General features: G+C 36.7%; 1 protein-coding gene across 1 annotated transcript in view; it reads left to right on the forward strand.

The window, feature by feature from the left end:
- The window catches only part of KMT2E (lysine methyltransferase 2E), a 53,785-nt gene that overhangs the window by 15,337 nt on the left and 19,523 nt on the right, over positions 1-18,925 (forward strand). The window contains 9 exon segments of the mRNA XM_015885824.2: positions 3,034-3,218; positions 7,143-7,254; positions 7,798-8,027; positions 8,974-9,054; positions 9,941-9,999; positions 13,951-14,123; positions 15,293-15,331; positions 16,974-17,186; positions 18,422-18,552. Of these exon segments, the coding sequence (XP_015741310.1) occupies positions 3,148-3,218; positions 7,143-7,254; positions 7,798-8,027; positions 8,974-9,054; positions 9,941-9,999; positions 13,951-14,123; positions 15,293-15,331; positions 16,974-17,186; positions 18,422-18,552 (1,109 nt within the window). The 5' untranslated portion in view covers positions 3,034-3,147.

An 18,925-nucleotide genomic window follows, 5' to 3' on the forward strand; every position in this document is an offset into this window, starting at 1 on the left:
ACTTCAATAAAAATAATCTATGAAAGTTTCTTTAGGTGACCATTAATGCCAGGTTTCCAGAATTCTGGCAGAGCACGGACTTGAAATAAATGTTGAAATTGAAAAGTGCTGTGTTATGATACCAGATAGTATTTTATGAATTGTTTAAAGTATCGAACGTAAGAGGATAAATAATCCCTTTTAGGATGGATAAGAAAAAATGATCCTCAGTGTTTACATTATCGTCTGTTCTAAACTGTCCAAATTCTGTAGTCCAGATAAAATCCATGGAGAAATACTGGGAATATTTTAATGTCATGACAATACTTTTCGTTGTGACGTGGCAGAAAATAAATTTCCTTCATCTGAAATCTGACATCACTGTTGTTTATTGTTGGATAGTTTATATGATTGTATCTCCAGCATTACAGAATCACAGAATTGTAGGGGTTGGAAGGGACCTCTAGAAATCATTGAGTCCAACCCCCTGCCAAAGCAGGCTCCCTACACCATGTCGCACAGGTAGGCGTCCAGGTGGGTCTTGAATATCTCCAGTGAAGGAGACTCCACCACCTCCCTGGGCAGCCTGTTCCAGTGCTCTGTCACCCTCACTGTAAAGAAGTTCTTCCACACGTTCGTGCGGATCTATTATTATTATTTTTAAAGAAAATTTAAGTTTAAAAAAAAACCACCAAACAAAGAATGGCCACCATCACCAAAAGCCTTCTTGAGTTTGAGAAACATCACAGTAGGTGAGATCTTGATCCCAGACTATGGTACCGTGTTTATCTTTCAGACATAGAATGAATCATAGACTGGTTTGGGTTGGAAGGGACCTTTAAGACCATGTAGTTCCAACCCCCTGCTGTAGGCAGGGTCACCTCCCTCTAGACCAGGTTGCTCACAGCCCCATCCAGCCTGGTCTTGAGTGCTTCCAGGGAGGAGGCATTCACAGCCTTTCTGGGCAACCTGTTACAGTGTCTCACCACCCTCACAGTGAATAGTTTCTTCCTAATATGTAGTTTAAGTCTGCCCTGTTCCAGTTTAAAGCCATTTCCCCTTGTCCTGTCAATACTTGCCCTTATAAAATGCACGTACTTTGTAGTAAGCTGATGTTGTTTTTTAGACTGTTCTAATTACAGGCATAAAGTAAAAATCCCTATTATGCTAATGATTTGTTGGTGTAGGTGCAACTGAAGATAACAGTGGATCAGCATGTCTTAACATGTGGCAGCTGATTTACCTGGATTAAACAAGTTGATAATTTCCTTTCGGATTGTAGTTAATTCAGACTTGTTTTCTTCTGAAAAAAAAGGGAACTAAATGGAAACTGAAGCTTTGTGTAAGTTGTAAATGAGGTTTCTGTAGGGCATGGTTTCTGCCCTGTGAGTAAACTGTGGCAATGCTACGAACACTCGCTGCAATAGTGAGAGGGATTTGGGGTTTCCCTTATGCCAGCTATTTCTCTATACCTGCTTTTGGTTTACCAGACTTTTCTCACTGATTGTTCTTAATTTTTCTCAGTTTTACACATAGCTAGTGACACAGTGTGATGCTTTTGATAATTGGTAAGAAAATGTTTAGTGTTTACTATGAGGAAGCAAGAGGCTTTGCTCAAGCAACAGCTGGTTGGCCTGATTCTTTTCTACTCCCTTGTACTTGGTGACTCATTTAGCACCACTGAGATGTGACTGCTGCTTTCCTGAGGAGCACTGAACTGGAGGTTTACACACTAAAAAGCACATTGAGATCTCAGGCTTTGGTAACGAGGTCAAATGTATTAAGTGAAGACTTGCTGTCAATCTGTCCCTTAGAGATGTTCATTATTTTAGATGCTTCATCATTCTGGAGATGCTGACTTGATCAACAAAAGAACCAAATTCAAGTTTGTCCACAGAGCTTTTCTGCAAAGTCTTTTTTACCAGTGCACCATTTTCCACATGAGGCTGGTTAGCTTTTCCTTGGCAGTGCAATGCGTTTGGCAAGGAGGAGCATGTTAAAATATGTTGGATCTCAGAATTCTTGGGCTTTTGTAATGTTACATCCTAGCTGAATGTATGTCAGATGGAAGAATTATATGTATTAAGTTACTGTATGTGCTTCATTGCTGAGTAGTCTAGATTTTTTTCAGTTCTGCCATGGGAAGGACTTTACAGTTCTTCATTAAGCTAGTAGTGAAGATGAGGGCATTTTGCTTCAATTACCTGGTTACATGTCTACATCAGGATGTGAAATCATGTTTGTTTATTAACCTGTGAATAGAAGTACTAGTTTGCAGCTTTTCTGTGCTCAGTCTGGTATTCCCACTACTCAGTAAGAGGAATGGGTGACCAGTAATGGCTGCCATGACAAGTGGGATGAGTTTTGTTTACTTATATGAATCATTGTAAATTGTATCCTTGCTCTACAACTAAAAACTGCTACTGATTGGTTTTGTTTGCCACTTAAGGAAATCACTTCTGAAAAAGTCACCCTTTTGTGTATGTCTTCCAACAGCAATCCGTAAAAATGAGATTCAAAATGTCATTTCATCATTATTTGTTAATCATTGTTAATCATTTCCATTTTCAAGGATATGGAATGGGAGTTCTGGCTTTCTTTCATGAAAGCGATGTAAGTGTTGGACGTTTGGGGTTCTTTCTGAACCCCCAGCAAAAGTCAGGAATGGTTTCTGAGAAATGCATTAAAAATTTTGTTACAAGATTTCTATTGAAAGTTAAAGCAACTGAGCTCTAACAAAACGGAGCAGTAAGGAAGTGTACCTGGTGTTCAGTATGTGTGCCTTAAAATGAGTCTTCGTTATGTCATGGAGTACGATGAATGAATTGTGATCACCAATTTAAATGATAATATTTTCATTAGTTAGTAGTATTTTTGAGTCTTAAGATCATTGTGCTTGTAAGTGTATTTGATATCAGAACTGAATTCTCTATTTTCTTTTTGCTTGCATAAAATAATACTAAATTACTGTGTCAGATGTATATGTGATATAAAATGCCTGTTTTAAAGAAATCTGACTCAATCTTCTGCTTTGTGTTGTTATTTTTTCCACAGGGTTTGTGGATGCACTTAGATGTTTGCAATGAGCACTGTGGCTGGCATGCCCCAGTGTTTTGGATACCAATGCATAGGACTCTGTAGTAATCGAATTTATCAGAAACGAACGTCATGAGCATAGTGATCCCACTGGGGGTTGACACAGCAGATACTTCATATTTGGAAATGGCTGCAGGCTCAGAGTAAGTATGTTAACTTACTAATTGCGTTTCCTAATTTCTGTTACTTATTTTCTTTTTCCTGCTGAGGATTTTTTTTAATACATTTAGTTGGAGAAGACTCGGGGATCTCCGAAGTTATATTGGATTTTTAATAACTCAGAGCAATAATCTGTTTCATATCATGGACAGTAATTTCATTGGTGCAGAAAGCACTCTAAGTCTGTGTTAAGTAATTCATTGAACTGTTCACACTCTTGTTTTGTGTGTGTGGATTTCTTGTATGCTTAGGAAGGAGAAGGTCTCCATTCCTGAGGTTACTGATATTTCTTGCAGATGTAGCAAGCCATGCTGAAATTAGAGTAAATAAATGTAATAGTCAGTACAAACATAATAGTTCAGTGTGTTATTTGCTGTGACATGAAGACCTGATAAAGTACTGCTGTTCTTCAGATGATAAGTGATCGGTAGCTGTGTTTTCAGTGAGTATGTTATGTTGGGTATAGATTGTATTTATAGTGGTCATAATGAGCTGTGGGCTTTTCCCAAGTGGGAAGGCTGTGTTAAGCAGTAGTGGTGAGTGGTTTGTTCCCTAAGTAGCCATAAGCCTCTCAAATGAGTTCGGCTAAATGCAGTGTCTTGATACACAAAATGTTAGCTGCTCCTCATACAGAATGTGTTGCTCTCCTTATCTTAGTTGACCTTCAACCAGGCATAGCTCAGATGCTGGTGCAAAGGGAAAGCAAACCCAAACTCTATAAAAAATTAGATCAGTTAAACTAATGTATGACAGTTTGGTGCTGAAACATACATGGAAGCGAGACATTTCGTTTGGAATTTCAACAAACACTTTCAGGAAGTACTGGTAGCTGAGGTTTTGAGTGTAGGTGGATAGCTTAGCTTTAGGATATGGAAACTTCAATTTTATTGGGATTCTCTTCTGTTTGAATACCTGGAATTCTATGAAGGTGGTTGATATCCCCAGGTGCTAAGGACTGATTGTACTTTGAGTGTTGGTCAAAATCCACCCTCACTTTTTCTGTAATTTCTGCTCAGTTGGAAACGAAACAGTGTTTGAAAACAGTAAGGGGAACTTTTTCAAGAAGAATTTGCTATTGCTTAGCATGGCTTATAATTGATTCCCTTAATATAGGTGAATGGAGGGTCTGATTTTAACTGTCTGTTTTCATGTGTTATTTAATTTTTGACTAACGCCATCTGCTGGCAACATGCAGAATATTTTTTTCAGTTTGCACTGTACTTTTAAATATGAACACTAGGGAATGATGTGAACGTGTTAGAAGTTATTTGAGACATCTTTAGCTTTTTAACTCCCTTTTTTTTCAAGTTACAAGAATGTTTTTAGGTAATTTGAACCCAGCAGAATCTTTGCTTTTTTAAAGTAGTCCTTGCTGTTCGGTTTTTATTTATTTATTGTTTGTTTGTTTGTTTTTTTAATTCTGAATATTTAGCATGGTTTTGAATTGCTGACCAATATATGTACTGCCTTGAATGAAAATTGGGCTTTTGTTTTGTGCCCTATGTTCTCCAGGTCTTAAAACAGTTGGAGATAATGGTTTGCATTTGTTTGTCTTTGGCATTTCCTTTCTAGAAGCTTAATATTTCTGCTTTCTACAACTGTTTTCATGTAAATTTTGAAGACTCTGGTCTATAATTTGCTAGCTCAGGTAGAAATAGAGTTAAGGGGTAGGGTGTATTGACTTGCTCTACATTTTGTAGGAGTAGCTCTTTAGTTTTGTTGTCAGTTAATGAAGTACATCTGACCTCACTTTTTAGGATATATGTTTCCATTCTGGTATTTTCATTGAGTGTTCCCGTGTTGAAGTAGCTGGCATTTAGGTCATGGGAAGATGGATTTGTTTATTTTCAGTGAAGAAAAATCTCCTAAATTAATCACGGTACTGCCTAAGGATGAACTGTAGATGAATTCCCCCTTAGCCTATATGAGTGAACCCTCCTGCTCTGAAAATGGAGGGTTTTATTTTCCATATGCTCAAGAAAACAATCTAGGTTGAGCTTGGAACCAACCCATAGTGGGTGAGCATGGAACCATGGTTGTGCTTTTCCAATTCAGTAAGTGGTTAACTGTTAGCATGACAGTTACTGCATAGGCACATTGCATGTCAGTGTATGGATGGTCATAATGTAAAGGCAGGCCTGTTGGAAAAAAAATTGTCTTTCCAACTGATGTCTTTTATTCTTTATCATGTTGGATGAACCTGATGAATGTCCTCCTCTTTCCTCCACCCTTCATGGTGGCTGTGAGAAACATTAGTGTTTTTCAATAAATTTTTTTCCCCTTTGGACTTCATTAACTATCATTCTCACCCACGGGTAATTTTAACAAGTGTTTCTTTTTGCACTGTTTTACTGTGTAGTAGTATCATGTAGGTAAAAGTTGGTGAGAAGCAGGCTGCTTGAAGGTGTTAGTAGGAGACCTGCAAGTAGATAGGAAAATGTGCTGCGTTGTTTCCAGGAAGAATCACAGAATCACAGAATGACCCGGGTTGGAAGGGACCTCAAGGATCATGTAGTTCCAACCCCCCTGCCTGGCAGGGCCACCAAACATACACCTTTACTAGATCAGGTTGCCCAGGGCCCCGTCCAACCTGGTCTTGAACACCTCCAAGGACGGGGCATCCACAACCTCCCTGGGCAGCCTGTTCCAGGGCCTAACCACTCTCTTAGTAAAGAACTTCCCCCTGACATCCAACCTAAATCTTCCCTCTTTTAACTTAAAACTATTTCCCCGTGTCCTGCTATTGTCAGCCCTTTTGAAGAGTTTACTCCCCTCCTGGGTGTAGAATAACTATTCCTATTAAAATGTTAGCAGCAAGTGGGAGCTGGTGATGTTTCCTACATCAGCTTAGTATCACTTTGTGCTGTAATAACAACACCAAAAAGCCCATCTTTTAGAATCTGAAGATTTTTGTATTAACAGTGTTCAGAGTGACCATCTCTATTTTAAACATAAATTCAAGGAATTGCTAAAGTATTTGTGATGGGAAATATATTTTATATATAACAGCTGAATTTAGAAAAGCAAATTAGGCTTGATTTGTATTACAAGTCAGAAGCCATTTCAGTTTATTAGATACAGATATCTTGTTCTGTCTCAATGTGAAACATAAGTTCCTAATGCAGCTGGGTAACTGCATTCACTTGGAGTCTGTACTACTATATTTGAATTGTTTGGTCTAAAAAAAACCAAAACCTTCAGGATGCTGATATAAATGTAACTGCTGAGAAAAGGTGAGATTTCTTGGACTGAAAGGTTCAATTTTAGTCTTTCTTTACCTTTCTCATCTTCTGTGTTATTGTTCAGATCATGTAAGCAGTGGGTTGACTATTGCAGCCTTTTACTGCAAAGCATTATCTAGCAGTTTTTTCAGTGTTTTCTTTCTAGCTAAATATAATTTGGTAACTGTTTTTGGTTTCGTTTTTAATAAATAAATCTGTGTTAAGATTTCTGTTTGTAAAAAGAATACTCCACTGCTTTGGTGCTGGCTGATGAAAATGTTGAGAATCATGTGCTGGTGCTACCACTAGGTGTCACTGCAGAATTTAGGAGCATCGCAGCTGGTGCTGGAGCTGTATCAATAAATGTGCAATCCCTGTGTGTTCTGCTGCTTCCTTCTTTTGTTATTAAGTTGAACTCCAGTATTTAGCTTTTATTGCAGCTTAATAGATCCAGGCATACTGACTGATGAAAATGCATAACACGCTTTTCTGTTTTGTAAGACAAATTTGTAGGCTATATGAAGTGATTTAACATGGATTTGTATGCTCCTTTTTAACAGGAAGAGCAAGTAATTACTTAGCAGCTGTGAAACAAGTGCATGCAGTTTATTAGTGTTATGTTAGTTTACATGCTGTGATATTTATTAGTATAACTGTATTTATTCTTCTTATTATTTGATTTTGCAGACCAGAATCCGTAGAAGCTAGCCCTGTGGTAGTTGAAAAATCGAACAGTTATCCGCACCAGTTGTATACCAGCAGCTCGCATTCACACAGCTACATTGGTTTGCCCTATGCAGTAAGTTTCACACTAGATATTATACGTAAAATAGATCATGTAAATATGCTGTTCTGAAATAGAAAAGTGCTGATTCTTGCACTTCTGTGCAAGTTCTGCATTTTATTGAGGTTTGTGTAAATTGGCTGAAAATGGTTGATTGGGAAGCTCAATGATGAACATAGTTAATTTCATGTAAAACATAGATTAAAAGAACAGTTTGGGTTAGAAGGGACCTTTAAGACCATGTAGTTCCAACCCATTGCTATAGGTAGGGACACCTCCCTTTAGACCAAGTTGCTCAGTCCCATCCAGCCTGGCCCTGAATGCTTCCAGGGAGGGGGCATTCACAGCCTCTCTGGGCAACCTGTTGCAGTGTCTCACCACCCTCACAGCTGAGAAGGTAGATAACCAAGAATGAATAATGACAAAAAATAAAAGTATGAAGGGTTATTTATAAATGCATAGAGATTCAGAGACTTTTTATGAAGTTATTTCTACTTTCGCTTAAATAACCATCAGAGCGTGTGAATACTTACAACTTACCTTTTGAAAACAATCTAGGACCATAACTATGGTGCTCGGCCTCCTCCAACGCCTCCAGCTTCTCCTCCTCCGTCAGTAGTTATAAGCAAGAATGAAGTAGGCATATTTACCACTCCCAACTTTGATGAAACCTCCAGTGCTACTACCATCAGTACATCAGAGGATGGAAGCTATGGAACTGATATTACCAGATGCATTTGTGGCTTTACACATGATGATGGATATATGATCTGTTGTGACAAATGCAGGTAATGAATATTAAATGCGTCAAGAGGGTAAAAATGACTTAGAACTGCATTGTAATATTAAGTGCAATTAAATAGTGATATACTGTGTTGGTTAATAAAATAGGTTTCCTTCATCAGAACATGGTTTGAAAGTTGTATGGCTTTCTAATAGGCAGGGTAGTTGATGAAGGCCAATGAATTTATTACACCTTATTCCTATCTGTCTTAACTGTTCACATCAATTTGTTCCTGTCTTTATTTGTGTACTGTTACTTCAGTTAGGGTTTTATTATCCTAAAACTGGGTATCTGTCTGGTACTTTCTCCAAGTTATTTGTGATTATGGCAAAATAGAAATCTGAATGTACCAAGTAATAATAAAACATCTTGGTAAATTAAGTATATGTTACTAAGTAACTTGAAGAAAACAAGATGATTGGACATAAAGCTCTCAAATATCAGTTTCCGTGTGAATCATCTTTATTATACGAGCTCTTAATCTTCACAAGAGTAGACTTAATCTTTCCATAGTTACTGAAATTCTTAAACTCAGCAGTTTCTTATTTGGGAAGCTGAAGTTAAGTGTTTAAACTTCTGTGTTCATGTTTAAGTACCTGCTTGAGCATACTAATGTGAGTGGGTGCTAATAGATTTCTGGACTTTGGAAAATTGAGCTTCGAGACTTCCAATGAACAAATTGATGCTGCTTAATTTACAAAGTCACTGCATATTTCTGAAATAATTGCTACAGCTAATTATAACATTAATTTGGGCCTCATTCGCCTGGCTGCATGTGTAACAAGCTTGTTCATTTTCAGTGGTCCTTAATTCTGGTAATGTTTACTCTTATTTTTAATCTTATTTTTAATCTTAAAATGATGATGAAAAAAAAAAACAACAAACATGCACAGGCACACAAAGTTTCTAAAATTTTGCTTAAAATAATGGAAAGTTTTTGGTTTTTTTAGTGTCTGGCAGCACATTGACTGCATGGGAATTGACAGACAGCATATTCCTGACATATATCTGTGTGAACGTTGTCAACCAAGGTGAGTAGTTCAATGGTTTTGAACTCCAGGTAGCTGGAAGGAGTGCAGAATCTTTCAGAAAACCACAACAAAATAGATGGAGCTGTGTTTCTGTTGTAGGTGATCGCACTGATACCCATTTCCATGTTCTCCCTGATGGTTGTTTTACCTCACTAGCTGACAGTGAGAAACACTTGAAACAGTTATTGCCATAGCAGCATCTCATGCATTTTGTCTGTGTGTTGGCCAGCCTGAGAAAATTCGTTCCATCTTTTGTTTCATTGCTGTCAAACATAGGGAGTTCTTTACAGCAGTTCTTTCAGGTTGTTAACTGATGTATCAGATTTGAATACATTTCCTAGTATCATTCCAAAATGCTGCAGTCCTTGCTTCAAAGATTTCTTGCTCTGCAATAGATACCTTTTATCTTCTCAAACTAGAAGTCATATGACATGACGAGGGGGAGGCATTTTGTTTTGTGTGTTAGGTGGATGGTGCCTGACTAATGATAGTTGCTTTGTGGCATACAGCTTAAAATGCTTCCTGTTAGTTATATTGCAGATTGTCAGTTACATAGTGAATAAAAGATGTGTGTTCAGAACACATTTATAAATGATTCTTCTGACAAAATGTTTGAACCCTGTCATCTTAGGATCTTATATCATAATGATTATTTGGATCTGCAAGAAAATGGTTTAATGTCTGCTTATTTATAATCCCTGGTACAATTGTTAATCATTCTTCTGAGCTACCTGCATTTTCAGAGTGTTTTTCAAGTGATACGAATATTTAAACTTTCAGTTATTATACAGTTTATTCTGTAATGGTTGCTGGAAAATGGAAATAAGTCTGTTCTAATTCTTGGATGTGTGAATACATAAATGTAAAGTTATTTCTCTAATTTCAGGAACTTGGATAAGGAAAGGGCAGTGCTATTGCAGCGGAGGAAAAGGGAAAATATGTCAGGTGGGTAAAATTTAAACTTTTCTTAACTAAAGGTTGTAAAATAACTGCATGGACTTAAGAGCGTGTACACAGTTTGCTGCAATTTTGACTGCATTCAGCATGTGTAAGGTTAAGTAAATCTATTTCTTATAGATTCTTGTATTTTTTACTGTTTATAAGAATGTTACATCAGAATATTTCCAAGTGTTCCATTAAAAGATGTCATCCCTGTTGATTTTTTTTAAATTGTTTTTTTCTTGACTGTTGTGGAGAAATACAGTCTGAGCCTTGATATTTTATAAAAAAAAAGTAGCTTTTATAATGATAAGAATACTTTGAGCTACTAACAATAGATGAGGAAGTTTGAGTTTTCTTCTGGGATAAGAGAGGGTTTGCTTTCTCTGGGGGGAAAATGACTTCATATCACTGTCATTTCTTCCTTAACAGCGTAGACTTGTATCCTGATGCTGACATCTTAAAACCATTCTACTGCTGCTAATGTTACCGACTCTGATAAATTAAATAACTAAACAAGCTTTAAAACAAGATAGGATTCCATCGCTGTTATGCTAATTCTTATTTGTTGGCTGTCTGTATTGGTGTTTTTGTCAACTAGAAAAATTAATACACAGTTTTTTTTATTGTGGTAGTCTTTTTTCTATCGCTTTTTTAATGAAATTTGCTCAGGTTTTATAGAATTTGAAAGCTCATCTGATGTAACTTGTCATAAGCTCTGACTTGCTGTTGCCGAAGTGTGGCATGCTTTTGGTTGACAAGTGGTTACTTTGAAGCTGTTATAAGAGCTCTAACATAGGAAGGAGATCATCTCTGTTCTGTAACTTAAAATATTTTACTACCAAACTTCTGTGATGCCCCAGCTGTCACTGAAATGTGGGGGGTATGTGCAAGATGTGCAAGCTGCTTTTGACAGTTAAACATACTAACAACTTACTTAGAACACCACCATTATTGTCGTCTTCACCTGCTTTTGTTTTTACAAAACAGAACTTAACTTAATAAAAGTTTAGACTGAAATGCTGGATATTACAAATTCTTTTAGAATTCTAAATTGTGTATTTAGCTTATTTTAAGAGTAAAATAAATATACTTGTTATATGTTCAGTGGTATGATGACACTGTGAAGTTAAGTTTGAATTCATGTACAGTACAGTAGAAGTTGGTCTGTGCTGTTTAAGCAGTGTCTTAGGATTTGTGGTTACACTGTGATTGTTTGCAGCAATAGAGGTAGACAGAATCTTATGTAGGAGGTGAAGTTGGTGTTTGACTTCATCCTTAGCCCTGATCAGTCTTAAATCTGTTCTGTGTAGTTAATATGAGAAAAAATTATACGATTAATCTTAAGTATCAAAGCAGAGTAAGCCCTGTGCTTCTGATCCTGTTTAGGCTGTGACTTAGTGTGTGCTATTGGTTATTGTAATTTACAGTACATAATTAGGAGCAAGCATACTTCAATTTCTGGTTAATTTTCATTCAGCCTGGCTAAATGTATTTCTTGTGCTTGCTGATATTACATGGTTCAGTCAGGCTTAAAGTAATTGTGAGTATGAGCAGTTCACCGTGAGAGGCCGGTGAAAATGGCCCGTTTCAATGGATGATACCAAGTATGAAGAGCAAAAAAGCATTAATTCAAATGGTTCTATTAATAGAAGTATTTGAAAGCAGCAGAATGATACTTTTAACTTGGTGATAAGATACAGGTGTTTGATGAAAGGTCAGGGTTGCCCAACTTCCGTGTTCCTTAATATGGTTATAGTGTTTTTGAGGTTTACATATAACATGACTTTTCATTTAGATGTGAGAGTATTTAACAGAGTAATGGCTTTTGTTTAAATGATTTCTGAAGTGTTGCTGACTTAGCTCTGTTCCATCAGAGCTGAACAGTGGGGGGAAGAAATAGATGAGTTGTTTTACCTCTTCCTGAGTTTTTAGGGGTATCACTTGTCTGTGATACCAAGGGGTGAGTCTTGTGTGCTCATCTTTCTTCCTTGGGGCATTTCTGATCCCTAGTTCTGGTGGTTGCAGTTTTCTGTGGTGATGTTTGGTTTGTTATTCTGGTATAAATGTGTAACGTAGCTTGCTGTGGATTAAATCGCTTCCTGTGGATCAGTGGAGTGTGTGTGTTAACTACCTGTCCATTTGTGTCAAGGATAGCTTTTTGTATTTCTAGTTTTTAAACATACAGTATCTAAATCTATTACTTGTTCAAGGATGTTGCTTCAAGCTGCCTGATCTGTAAAGTGGTGCTGATAATACTACTTGCTTCTTGTGGAGGGAAGAGTCTGGGCCCATAATTTTCTGTGAAACTTATGGAGAGTTTGCACCATGTCTTCCTTGCTACAAAGCCTTCCCTTAGTGTGCTCTGCTGAGGCTCTTCAAAGTGAAAGCAGGTTATGTAGGTTAGGAAGGAGCATGTCAAAACAACTCTGTGTAATTATATGTTTAATTGAGGTAATTATTCTTTACAGAAAGCTAAAGCATAGTATAGATAGACAACAATAATAGCATTGTACTTCTCTGGGGAACATGTTATTTTGTAGGGGCTTTTGTTTGCTTATTTATTTGCCTTTGACTTAATGATGCTGTGGGCATTCATGTCTGGAATACAATATTGATGATTTCAAAGTTGCTTTGACTTTTCATTTATTAACTGCTATTTAATCTATTATACATGAAAATTATTTCTTGGTTAGACTTCTGCATTTTTTTTAATGATAGTTCATAAAATAGTCCCAGTAGAGATGCAAACAAGTTAAGAAAATAAAATATCATCAGCTTCTAAGACATCAATATTCCCATATCATCATATTATAGGTAAGATGCAATTATTTGCCTAACAAACTTTAAAAGAAGAACCAATATAGTAAAACTGGATTGCTTACTATTGTGTAGAGAGTAATCCTGATTAAGGAATGTTGTGATCAAGAAAAATCTTGAGTAGCTGGATCTGTTCACAGGGCTGTTGAGTGCACTGATTAAGGCAGCAGCCCTTTAATCTCAGACTGTTCTCTCTGCTCTTTTATTAAGTATTTGTTAAGCCTTCTATATTGCTTCAAAAAGCCTTATTTATTGTGAAATGATTTAATGAAGGCTGAATATTTGAAAAGCTGTTAAAATGTGGGAAGTCTGTACTAAGCACTTGTAGTCTCCTATCTGTTTGTACCATCTCTCTGCCAATCCTCTCCACACTTGATAGCTTTTCATTGTGACAGATCTAGGGTAATCCTTTTTAAGGTCAGGGAATGTATTTACCTGACATAAATGATGATGTGTGCTAAATTTCATACTCCAGCTTTTGGGTCTTCTTGTGAACAGCGCAATGAAGATTTGCATCAGTTGGTGTACAATCTTGTTTTAACAAGAAAAATAGAGATAACATTTCTCCTTGTGGGAAGTAGTAGTGTGTTACTATTGGGGGATTTTGTTAGAAGAAAGGCTTTCAGCCATGTTGACGTACTTACCTTGAAAAGGACACTTAGCAGTAAAAATTCCATCTGGACATGACTGGTTAAATAGGATTTCAAAAGAAATGCTGGGCAGGTAATAATTGTCATCCCTTTTAGACTGCCATCATCCAAGAGAATCTTGGAGCCATATTACATGTACAGGCCTGATATATGTAGATGAATGAGTTGATGAATAATTTTTTGCCTTTTTTTATTGTTGTTGTTCAATACTAATGCTGTTTAAAATGAACTACCATATAGTAATGGCATTTAAAAAGTTGAATTAGTGTGGCTTTTTTCTTACCTGGCATGGCAAATGCCTGCTTGCCTGCTGATCATAAACTTCACACAGGTTATTCATTTTCATGCTGTTACAGCTGTTGGTAAATTTTGCATACAGGTACTTTGAAGTAGTTGACAGTTAATGCTTTTTGCTTTTAGAAGAAGTAGTGGAGTAGCTAGTTAATGTTCTTTCTGATTGCTTATAAACTGTTCTTTATCTTTAAAGATGGGGATACCAGCGCAACAGAGAGTGGTGATGAAGTTCCTGTGGAACTGTATACTGCTTTTCAGCATACACCAACTACATTTACAATAGCTTCTCCAAGAGTTACAAAGGTCAATGATAAGAAGAGGAAAAAAAGTGGGGAGAAAGAGCAGAACATAGCAAAATGTAAAAAAGTAAGCAAATCTGATTTCTCTTTTTGTAACTGTTACAAATTATGGCTGTGTGACATCTATCAGTAGATGCTGGTTTTAAAATTCACACCATTGTTACTAATAATATTGTATTACCTGGGTTTACATTGAAATGTCATGCTTAGTTTCAGTACATGATACAGTCTTCCCTGCTTGTTGCCCCCTCATAAATTCAAAGAGAGATGTACTAGCTATGGCGGTTGAATTTTATAATTGAGACAGAATTTGTAAGGAGGAATTGCATTTTGCTGCACCACTTAATATTGCTGGAGAGGGGGCAGAGCAGGCTTCAGGTAACCAAATAATTCTGTGCCTAAAATCCTTAGTTGTAGTGATTTACAATCAGAAACATTTTCTGCCTGGTGTTCGTTGGAGTTGAAATTGTCACCGGTGTTATCTAAAATAATTTGGTAAGGAGTGTATTGAGACAATACTGTTTAGATGTGAACAACATTTTCTCTGTGTGAAGGAGTAAAGTGACATTTCCTAAAATAATGAGTTGCTTTCTGTGGTTAAATTTCACGGGCTTAGATGAGAATTCTGTCCTTCAGAAGTGAAAAATGGATTCTGGCATCCATTTGGAGATATTAAGTATGTGTTTCCTTTTGAGTGAAAGGTTCTGAACATAGACTTACTGCAACATATTATTATGTTTTTATCTCCCAATGTAGTATGAGATGATCTAAAGAATGAAATTAGATTTTAGAAGGAAAAATAGTTTTATAGGTTATCTCTGACAGCTGCTTCCTGCTCGCCTCTTTACACTACCAGTGCAGTAAAGTATTGGGACTATTTACACAGTTTCCTGCTAAGTATGGAGCTGTTCAATAAGTAATTCTAGAGCTGCTCTTTGTTGCATTGTGAAACTGCAGAAAGTTATGCTGTAATAGGAGAGGCAGGTGGTGTAGGTGCATGGCCTACTAGAACCAAGGTCTGATGCACTTTTAGTTTGAAATGATGATTTTAGTTTTTATTGTGTTTTATTGGAGACGAGCTGCTACCTTCCTGCAATTTCATTGTAACTTGTCTGTCTTCTTGCATGTTTTATTGAGGGTAGTCTGCAGTGAAGAAGAGTTAGTTAATTGGTTTTGAATTCAGTAAGAGATTGTGTATTGCTATGTAAGAAAATAAACATATAACCTTTCTTTCAGGCATTTCGGGAAGGATCCAGAAAATCTTCAAGAGTAAAGGTAATGTGATTGTTTTGTTTCGTTTCAAACCCTAATTGTATGTTAATTAATGCATAGCTGCAGATGTGTTCTTGATGGTTTATAATACTTAAGTACTAAACTACTCTAAGTTACTGTATGATTATCATGGTAATTTTAAGCTGAGATGAAAAGCTCATCCTTTTGTTCTATGGATTTAAGCAAAGTAGTGTCATTTCTTTTTTCCTGAGAATATTTGGTTCTCGAGAATCAATGAAATGTTTAGGGCACATCTGTGCTATATGCAAGAGAATAACTTGAGCGTACATCTCATTTGAACCTAGTAACTCCAACTCAGAGCTAAGTTAGCAGTTCTGCTCTGTCATACATTAGGTGTATCCATCTGATGGGACACTACTCACTGGGGCTGCTGTAGTTAAAGGAATGGTGTTTGGCATGTCTGCTTTCTAAGATTTAAATTTATGTGGGAGAAAAATATGCATAGTGTGAAAGTGAGGTATTTTCCACAATTCATTCATCCTTGAGATAAATATCAGTAAGTAGGACACAACTGAGGCTTCAGAGATACGGCTGTGACTTGCAAATATCAAGGCAAAATCAGGAAATCAGAGAACAAAATCTCTTTTTTGTTTGTTTTTGAATGTGGTGTTTGTATGGTTCTGTTGCTTTTGTTGGTTTTTTTTTCATAATTTTCTTACATCACTTTTTTTAATGCTGTTTATATGTATGGTTCCTTCAATGCACAAAATAAATATAATCAGTAACAGGTAAATTAAACTGCTGAACTACTTGCTGTTTTATTAATGTTTAATAGTGTCTCTGCTCAGGTGGATAGAAAAGGGAGCGTTGGCTGCTGCTGTCCGTAAGGAGCACTGGTTGGCTGCAGCCTGGCTGCTGTTTGTGAGGTCTGGAGGTACAATGGTACTTTCTTTAAAAGTGAAAGGACCCAGAGTGCTGCAGGGGAAATAAATGTTTAGTGAGAAACAGGCGAGGGGAGAAAAATGATTGGTGCTAAGCTTCTAACACTACAGTCTGTGCACCTTAATGTATTTGTGGTAGGTTTTGTAACGTTTAGCTAAGCGTGAAGCAGAAAAATGTGACATAAGCCTTGAAGTTGAAAGGGGGATATTGGATCTGTGTGTAATGGAATGGAGGCTGGTTTGCATACGTTCATAAAAATTGAGAGAGATTTAATCTCAGTTCCTGCACTCATATTGCAGCGCAGTTGCGGGCGGAGACAGTGTCATTCTTCATCCTTGTCTCACTAAAAACTAGAATCACTATTTAAGAGGATTGTATTCCTGAAGTTGGGCAATGTTTATGAAATGGTGCAGTTTTTAAAGGGCAAATACAATGCTATTGAATTCAGTGAAATGCTTTTAAGTAACTCAGAACTTTAAACCGGACTTCCTACAGACTGTACTTTCCCTTTGTATAGTAAAGGGGAACATGCATATGAAGTACAGTTATGATGGGTCTCAGTTTTCATAGGTACAAGAAAGAACAAGGCTGCATATAAACAAATTTAAATGAATGGCATACCTTTACCCTTCATTTTGTAGCATGCTATAGACTTATTTTGTTAAGTGTACTAGTGGGAACATGTCTTTCACAATTTGTTTTTTCTTACCTTGTAATAAGTGATCGCTTACTTAATTTACAGGGCTCAGCTCCAGAGATTGATCCTACTGACAGTTCAAACTTTGGATGGGAAACTAAAATCAAAGCATGGATGGATCGTTACGAAGAAGCGAATAATAACCAGTACAGTGAGGGTGTTCAGAGGGAGGCACAAAAAATAGCTCTGAGATTAGGCAATGGAAATGACAAGAAAGAAGTCAGCACCAGCAATCTGATTTTCAAACCTCCAGTAGAGGTGAGGGGCTGTGCCATGTTCTGTTATTGCTCGCTCTGTATTTGTGCTATGACCAAGATAGCCACTTGTTTTTATGTTTGCATATCAATTTTGAGAAACAATTAAGATGCTTTATTAAGCCTGAAACATGAATTGTCATTAAAAATACTTTTTCTGTGGAGATCATAACACAGTAAACTTTTCTGCTTCTGTTTCTCTGATGTGTGAGGTCTATCAAGTAGGATTAGAATAGGAATAAACGTAGAGTTACTTTTTTCTCTGTTCTGTACATCAACATGTTAACAGTCTGTGTTTTTCATAAGATGTGGTAAGTCAGTTCTGAATTTTTAGGTATTCAGATTTGAATATAACTTATTAGTTCACGAGGGGTGTTTCTGGCAGTAGTTGGTATCACAATTGGTGTTTGACTCTTGTGATCGTGTAATTTCTAGTTTATGAAAAGACTGTGCATTGTCTTTTTTTTTGGCCTTGACATTGGTTACTTAGCAGCTTAAAATCGGAGCCTTGTAATAGACCTTAGCATTTTGTAGCAGAAATCTCAAGGAGTAGTTACTGTGGCAGATTAATAGAAGCATCTTTGCTTCTTTTCCTCAAAGACGATCATGGCATATGGGACAGCCTCCTTAGAGGAATATCCCTGCTTACAAAGCCTTTTTCCTACATAGAGGCTACTTCCTTTTTGATTGGCGGTGACAGTTTTGAGAGGTGTGAGTTCACTAATTGTCAGGGTATGTATCAGTTTTTAATTAAAAGCCATCCTTTCATCTAAAGGTATGGAAATAAGTATAATAAATTTGCAAACTTTTCTAGGTTTCTTTATTATTTTGATATTTTCCTGTTCTGTTTTTTCTTGAATGAATAATGAATGTCCTTGTATATCTGCATGTTTTTATTTTGACTGAAGGAACTGAAGCCTTTTGAAAGCAGTGTGCAGAAATTCAGCATGTACTACTGGGAGCTAAGTGTACTGAGGGTTATGATACTTGAAGTGAAAACATCAGTGTGTTGTTTTCTCACCATACCACAATACAGGGCAATGACATTCCTTGAATTGCAGTTCATAACCAGTTGCATCGGTAGGGGAACAAGACATTCTGATTGAATTAGTCTGCAGGTTTAACAGCAAGAAGGGAGTAGTGTTGTTTAATAGCTGTGAAAGTATAATCTGCTATTAATAATAATAATGGGAAGAATGAAAGAAGATGAAATTAATAAATTAACTTCTGTCTTTGTAGAGCTACGTGCAAAAAAACAAGAAAATTTTAAAAGCTGCCAAAGACTTGCCTCCTGATGCACTTATTATTGAATACAGAGGAAAGTTCATGCTGAGAGAACAATTTGAAGCTAATGGATATTTCTTTAAAAGGTTTGTTTATTCCAAATGTTTTAATAAGGTAACTGCTAAAACACGGTTGTGCTGGACTTGTACCAAAGATGCAAGGGGATCTTAATTACCTGTGGTGTCTTGCGTTTTACTGTTGTCTGGTGAAAAATAATTGCAGCTGGTATCTGGTTTTCCCCCTTCTTCTCTGAGCATCATTACAATTTTTTTCAGGTGTTACTTTCCTCTTTTTTTGTTCCTAGCTTGCTAGAGGATTCTTGTATTCTTTTTTGGGAATTGTGCAGTGTAAACCAGAGGTTGACAGGTTCTGCTGTCCTAAAATAATTCAGAAAGTAATGGTAAAGGCTTTCTTTTGAGAGAGAGATTTTCATTCTGTCAGGCCAAGGACAGAACTGAA

Source organism: Coturnix japonica, chromosome 1 (genome assembly GCF_001577835.2).
Source record: "Coturnix japonica isolate 7356 chromosome 1, Coturnix japonica 2.1, whole genome shotgun sequence".
NCBI lineage: Eukaryota > Metazoa > Chordata > Aves > Galliformes > Phasianidae > Coturnix > Coturnix japonica.